Consider the following 8,003-nt stretch of genomic DNA (forward strand, 5'->3'; position numbering starts at 1 on the left):
TCACAAACAATTTAATCATAATCCATCTATTATCTATTATGCGTACTTATAATAATAATAATATAATAATTATAATAATAATAATAATCATAATAGAAGATAGACATATATTCAAGGCCCACATATGACATATGGCAGAATAATTAAATAGCATAAAAACTCTTTCCATAAGCTATATAAGCTAAATTCAGGTTACGGAAACGTTCACAATCATCAAATTTATGATTCGAACATAAATCAGATCATTTAACTCAAGCATGTTTAACATTCACAAAATCTGTATAACAGCCGGTTAATAGCAAAGCTCGCTGACTATTAACAAAAGATAACCATAAATTATATAAATTGAAACACCAACACAATTTTAAAAAAAAAAAATATGAAACGAACTCGTAACTATTTGAAAATAATTTTCTTCTGGTTCACAAAACAGAGTTGGGTGTTTGTTTATATTTGTCGTTGAACATAAATCAAATATGTGGGTTTTTTTTCCTTCGTAAAACCAATGTTGGTGACCAATACCAAACAAGCAACTTTGAGATTCGATATCTCATTCACCTTTAATCTGTTTTAGAGACTCTTTAACTCGTTTTAGAGCGACAACAAAACTCAATAAATAGTTACTAATATATGTCACTCGACCATATAAATATTTGTGTCCAAAGTTTGGTGAAAACACACATTTTCATCAAGTTTATTCATCAGTTTTTGCATGTGGGGACTAAGTCGATGATAGCAGGAACTTATACAGTGAATAAGAAGTAAACACGATGGTTTAAGATTTTGTATTTATTGTGGGAAGTTTAAATTTGTATGCAGTTTCAGCCAAGTCCTTTATAAATATGGATCTATCTATAAAAGTTTGAAAGATTGGATCTTGGATATAATAACATTAACATGATGCGATATAACAAAATAAAATGTGTCAACAGTATGCAACACATATACCACACGCTAGTAACTTAGTAAGAGGGTGCAACTCGGTTCAAATATATAGATAGTTACGATCAGAAGGTACAAATTGCAAGGGAATTGGTACCACAAGTATATATGCTTAATAATAAATGAATCCTTGTAAAGAGGATGATAAATACAATCGTAAAAATTCATGTGGTAGTTGCAAGAAATATCATATCAGAGCGTTGTTATACAAAACCTGGTGTGTCATGATTGGGATGAATTAATCACTATTGATCATAACCGAGCGAATCACTTACCAGTCTATACCCAGTTCTCTCGACTGAAAAAGCTTGTCGATGTACACAATCACAAGAGCCGATGCAGTAACATAATTTTGCATCTCAGTTCTTGCAGATACCTCTGCAAAATTAACAAAACGACAATTATTAATACCCAATAGGAAAACCATAAATAAAAACTACAACCGAATATATCCTTCTTTAATAATCACCACCAACAAGCTTCTTACCCCATACAATTTTAGATAGACTAACATGAAACCTGATATATAAAACTATATTAGTTAATGTTCTGTAAGGCTCAAAGACATGCCCAATATAGACCTAATTCTTTCACTTTAGAGGTGTCTAAATGGGAGGGTCAGGCGGTTGGGCAATTGGGTCAGTTTGGGTTTGGGTTAAAACTGGGATAGGTCAGCCAAAACTTCTCTTGCTTTATTAAATGATTAGTAACTAATGCATTAATATTGTTAAATAAAATATATACTGCCTAATGAAATCTATTTCATTTGAAATAAACAGTTACGGGGTAACCCGATTAAAGCACGTACATCAGAGTAAATAATAGTCCCCTTCCTTGTTCTGAATAGGGAAAACCTCATCTGATTACCATTTATCACACGAGTTCTCTAATAATTGAATTTTGGATGACAAATTTCATACAACATTCAGAGTCTAGGCAGGATTTAACTTTGCATGTAGGAGATAAACATTGATGACAACACATGATATCACTTAAAGCAAAAACTCACCATCTTCATTAAGCTTTTGCAACAGTTGTTGCTTTGTAGGAAGGGCATACATTCCTGCAGCAACAGCTTTACGTATAGCCCATCCATGATATGGAGAAAATACTTCCCCGTAAGCTTTTGATGCCGGATTCTTTAACGAATTGTCCCTAACAAAACACAAAAAATCAGCATTATACAGATATTATGATATTTGAGACCGTGGAAGCTAAATTTAGCTAAAAAAAAGACGTATGATATAATATTTGTCTCTAACAAAAACACAATCTAAACAGAGTTGTATTACTTCCTTAGACATGACTTTCAAGTTTTTTTCCCAGACAAGAAGAAAAGGAAAAGCGAAGTTTCGAAGCCAATGTGAAAATAAACCGAGAAAAATGGTTACATGGATGAATTTCTTTAAAAAGTAATTTACAAAACATTTCATCATTTGATTCTTATAAAAATGTTATCTATCTTGAAAAGTAAACACATCTTAGTCCTAAAAATCTCACCTACTTCAAAAGCCACATAACTTCACACAAGCCAAAATTACAAAGGTAAATCTACAAAAGAGAAATTTGTGTCCTCCATTACTGGCTCTATAGTCTATAAAGTTATGCTCGGGAAACTATGAATGTGCTCCCCCTCTCACAATTTAAACCGGAGTGGATGTGCAAAATCCGAGAGGTTGGGCAGGTTAATAATATGCCCAGGGAAAAACAACGAACAATTTCCAATGTGGGTTAGGATAGGCTGGGTTGGCCTACCTACTTATTTATCCATCTCTTTAACATTTATTAGATTAGATACAAAATGAATTAAATCTGGTGATGATAATTAGAAGGGGAACTCGTAGGCTTCTGCCTAGTATTTGTTAAGAGCTGGATTTGCAACAATGTTGGCTCAAAAAGAAAAAAGAAACAACAAAATGATGACTGTGATGTCCTTAACTAAAGATTCTTTTATATACTTAAATTTCAGATCATTCTTAAAGATATTGGATCCCTTAGAGGAATTGTAACGTGTAGCACTTTAGAGTGAAGCAAAGTCGAATCCCATTCACTATTGGAATTTGAAAAAAAAAGTCATCTTTTCGACAAATATATGATCTATGAACATTCCAACTACCAAAGAATTCTACAAATTCTGTGAACTAAACACGAAATAAAAGTAGTAAAAAGGAACGAAAAACGTACTCTTGAGCAAGAATGTGTTGAAACAAGAGTCTAACCATATCCAAACCACGCTTAACCCTAAGCAGATTCCTTGTATGACTACCACCCTTCCTCACACAATTATCTTTTATGTCAATTTCCATCATCGATTCCACCGTCGATATCGACTTCGATGTCTCGCATAGATCATTCACCTAATCATCATTCATTTCAATTCAGTCACAAACAAAAATAAACTGTTTCCATTCAAACTAAATAAGTAATCACATTAATTTTTTAATTCCACAGTTAATATCAACTTCGATGTCTCACACAGATCATTCACATAATCATTCAATTTAATTCATTCATAAACAAATTCAACTGTTTCAGTTCACGCTAAATAACTGATTAACTGAGCGTGATCTGATTAGGACATTTAAGAAATCGAACCCTAATTGATGATAACCTAACCTTGGCAACATAATCCATTTCGGCGAACTTGAAAGCAATACCGAGGCATCGGAAAAGAGGGGAAACAAGAGAACAAGCGTGAGAGAAAGGAGCCAATTCAAGTTCAACTGATGGTGATGATTGATTATTAATTGAGTTGGCGATGTTGTTGAAGGCTTCTGAAATTTTTCTCAGAGGTTTATCGGAATCCATGGTGGTTACTTGACTTCCGGCGATCAGAGTTGCAGTTCAATTCTAGTTTCAATGCCAATGCAGCGAATATGTTGTTAGATTCCGTAAAACAAATAATACAACCTCGGTTTTAGCTATACTCCGTATTTCATATTTCATACTTACCATAATTCATACTCCAAATTATACTTGTATTTTTTAAAAACATAAAAAAAAGGAAAATAAATTTTTTAACTACTCTATAAACCTACATTTTAACATATCAAATAAAAAAATTACAAGTGACCTAAATGATAGGGTAATTAAATGAATATTTACAAAAAATATAACACTTGTCAAATGTAACACCCTGTTTTCTCTGTTACACGTTATTCTGGACGTTGTTTGAGTTTCAAGGTGTGTAACGTATCTCTTCAACCTCAAATAAAGTTTGAGTTGGTGTTTCAAAAAGTTACCATTAGAAAGTATACCTTATTATGTTTCCAACGATATTTAATTCATCGAAAACGGAGTTACAGTCGAAAAGTTATGGCTAAAACAAGTTGTTAATCTTGATTTTTGCTCGACTGCCAGTATCTGTAGGTTGGAGCGGCGCTCTGATTGCCCTGATGCATTTTCAGCCTTTTTAAAGGTTTTAAATGAGGGGTATTATAGTCCTTTCGCATATGGACGGTTTGGGGACCTCAAAACTGATCTAAAACCTTATCCTAACTCATTTTTTTCCTTCTTCACACTCACACTTATCAAACCGTAGAGAGAGATAGAGTGGGTTTCTAGAGAGAGAATTGGAGATTTGTGGAAGAAGAAGGGTGATTTGGGTCAAGTCACAAGTATTAAAGTTATTCATCTCTCTCACGGCTACGTTGTGGTTGTATTGGTAAGTTCTAAATCCGAGTTTCATCGTTTGATTTGAGATTCAAGTTAGGGTTTGAACTTGTTTTGTAGAGAAACCCATTTAAACTCTTGAAGTGAGTTCATTGATGATAGTAACCGGGTTTATTGTTGTTGTTGGTGGGTTTTGGGATGGAAACTAACTTGGCCATGATTAGGACTTGTAAATTGGGTATAATCACTAGTGTTAGTGATTATGGAAATGTTGGAACCCATTTGGGGGTATTTGGTTGACAAATTTTGAAATGGGTCAAAATTAGGGTTTATGTGTCAATTTGGGCAAGATAAGTGTTTAACACTTATGATTGGGTTCAATTGGCGTATTAGGACCATTTTCACTTGTGTTAGTGATTATTGGTTAGTTGTGCGCGATTTATGTTTGAAAGTGCAATATGGTGGAAATTGCACTAGGTGTCAATATGGGTCGGTTTGTAATCTGTGACAACCCGGAAATTTCCAACCAAATATAAACTTTAATCTTTATATGTTTCCGACACGATAAGCAATGTTTGTTAAGTTAAATTTCAAGAATTTTAAACTATGTTCATACATTCATTCAACCTCGACCAAGTTCCAACGATTCACGAACCATTAAACGAATATGATTATATATGTATATGTGTATATATATTATAACTTGAAACGTAAACAAAATATTAGATTAAATACTTTATATGATTGTATCTGTTTCAAAATGTTTATCAATGGAATTAGAAGATAAGATCAAATGATTGAATTATCAGATATATTGAATTATGATTACAAGTCTCTGTTGAAAGGCCCACGTTGATTTGAGAAATCTTTCCATTTTAACAATATTCGGAAAATGGTAAAGTGATTTATAAATAAGAACAAATTGTCAATTATTGAGAACTAGACAAAGGATAGTGGAAGATTGAATCTCATAAAGACTCGATTGATCTATTTAGTTTCAAACGTACAAAAACGTTTTCAGTTTAAAAAGAACTTTATTATTAAAACGTATATAACTTTTATAAATATCTAGAACCACTTTTGACAACTCATTACGTAACTAGTATGATAAAGATAACGATATTTATATTTTATTTTATTAAATATATATAACGATTTAAATTAATATTATATATATTTATACGCGTATTATACGTACATAGTTTTATACTTTTACTATACTTAAACTTTACCTTTACTTTATTTTTACTTTACTTTAACTTTAATAATTCACTTTAATAATTCATACTTTAATAATTCACTTTAATAATTCATACTTTAATAATTCACTTTAATAATTCATACTTTAATAATTCACTTTAATAATTCATACTTTAATAATTCACTTTAATAATTCAAAAATCTATTATAAATAGAATTCAATAGGTTTCATTATTTCATAAAAACTTAAAAATATTTTTCTCTAAACTCTCTCAATCGATTTACATATATATATTTACTCCGTATTATTTCAAGATATTATTAGTATACATAAAATATTACGACGGAGTGCTGTCCGAGTGATTTCGAAATTGTTTTTCGAGTATGATAGGATTAAGGAAATTATGGGTTATAGCTATGGAGGTGATTGAGTATGGTTCATGGGTATGCTCGTGAGGTCAATATAGTGTTTATCATTTCCGTTGCGTCTACGTACCTTTCCTACAATATTGAATCTCAATATTGATACGTGAGTACTCATAATTTAACTTTTACATACTAATAGTGTATCCCTGACTAGTGCTCGAGTATTTAAGATTATGCATGCTTGTACTTTTGATATTGCCCTTAGACAGGTTAGGTTGAATCTTAAATTAGTTACACTTACGGTTGAGATAAGGTATAAGATATGCATGTCCTTGGAAAGCTAGCGAAAAATTAAGAACTTTTCCTTTAGATATCGAATGGTTTCGATGAACGGATTAGAAGTTATAATCAATTAAATTTTTGATATTATTATTAAAAATGATTATTATTATCGTCGTTTTTATCGTCGTTCTAGTTTTATCTTATTATTATCATTATTATTATCTTTATCAATAAAAGGGATTTATCATTAAAAATTGTTATTTTTTATTATTATTACTATCGTTATTATCGTTAAAGTTATAATTAGTATTATTATTATTATCCAATTATATTATTATTATTATTAGTATTATTATTATTATTATTATTATTATCATTATTAATATGTATATCATTATTTAAAAATGGTTATTGTTATTGTTATTATTATTATTACTATATTATCATTAAGATAATTATTAGTATTATCGTTAATAATGTTATAGTAACTATCATTATTAATATTAGTGTAATTAAAACAAATATTTGTAACACCTAATTATTTTGATTACTATTATTATCATTATTATGAACACGATATAAAAGACGATTAAAAGCTATTAAACGAAACGATTAGGAAATAATGAGTAAGAGTATCATGATGAAATTAAAATATTATAAGATATTGATTTAGATAAAATTATCGTTCTTATTATTTTTATCATTACTATTATTATTAAAAGTATCGTTAGTGTAGTGACCCGAACTTTTCCATATTTATATATATTAATTGAGATTGATATTTACATGATTAAATGTTTCCAACATGTTAAGCAATCAAACTTGTTAAGACTTGATTAATTGAAATATGTTTCATATAGACAATTGACCACCCAAGTTGATCGGTGATTCACGAACGTTAAAACTTGTAAAAACTATATGATGACATATAAATGGATATATATATAGTTAACATGATACTATGATAAGAAAACATATCATAAAGTATATTAACAATGAACTACATATGTAAAAACAAGACTACTAACTTAATGATTTTTAAACGAGACATATATGTAATGATTATCGTTGTAAAGACATTTAATGTATATATATCATATTAAGAGATATTCATACATGATAATATCATGATAATATAATAATTTAAAATCTCATTTGATATTATAAACATTGGGTTAACAACATTTAACAAGATCGTTAACCTAAAGGTTTCAAAACAACACTTACATGTAACGACTAACGATGACTTAACGACTCAGTTAAAATGTATATACATGTAGTGTTTTAATATGTATTTATACACTTTTGAAAGACTTCAATACACTTATCAAAATACTTCTACTTAACAAAAATGCTTACAATTACATCCTCGTTCAGTTTCATCAACAATTCTACTCGTATGCACCCGTATTCGTACTCGTACAATACACAACTTTTAGATGTATGTACTATTGGTATATACACTCCAATGATCAGCTCTTAGCAGCCCATGTGAGTCACCTAACACATGTGGGAACCATCATTTGGCAACTAGCATGAAATATCTCATAAAATTACAAAAATATGAGTAATCATTCATGACTTATTTACATGAAAACAAA

The 8,003-nt window shown here is 30.1% G+C and overlaps 1 protein-coding gene across 1 annotated transcript; it reads right to left on the bottom strand.

The window, feature by feature from the left end:
- Nucleotides 1-985: 985 nt before the first annotated feature.
- Nucleotides 986-3,828, bottom strand: LOC139855469 (accelerated cell death 11-like). The gene is made up of 4 exons (XM_071844695.1): nt 3,559-3,828; nt 3,127-3,299; nt 1,952-2,097; nt 986-1,320 (listed from the first exon to the last, which is right to left on the bottom strand). The coding sequence occupies exons 1-4, from the start codon at nt 3,748-3,750 to the stop codon at nt 1,214-1,216; spliced, it is 618 nt and encodes a 205-aa protein (XP_071700796.1). The 5' UTR covers nt 3,751-3,828; the 3' UTR covers nt 986-1,213.
- Nucleotides 3,829-8,003: the final 4,175 nt, after the last annotated feature.

Source organism: Rutidosis leptorrhynchoides, chromosome 6, assembly GCF_046630445.1.
Source record: "Rutidosis leptorrhynchoides isolate AG116_Rl617_1_P2 chromosome 6, CSIRO_AGI_Rlap_v1, whole genome shotgun sequence".
NCBI classification, from domain to species: domain Eukaryota; kingdom Viridiplantae; phylum Streptophyta; class Magnoliopsida; order Asterales; family Asteraceae; genus Rutidosis; species Rutidosis leptorrhynchoides.

Bases quoted from the DNA above. Each gene is read 5' to 3' on its own strand.
- LOC139855469 (XM_071844695.1), bottom strand. From the start codon at position 3,750: ATGGATTCCGATAAACCTCTGAGAAAAATTTCAGAAGCCTTCAACAAC. The intron at 2,098-3,126 runs GTACGTTTTTCG...GTGTTTTGTTAG, and splicing joins CAACACATTCTTGCTCAAGA to GGACAATTCGTTAAAGAATC. The intron at 1,321-1,951 runs GTGAGTTTTTGC...TTAATTTTGCAG, and splicing joins GCAAAAGCTTAATGAAGATG to AGGTATCTGCAAGAACTGAG.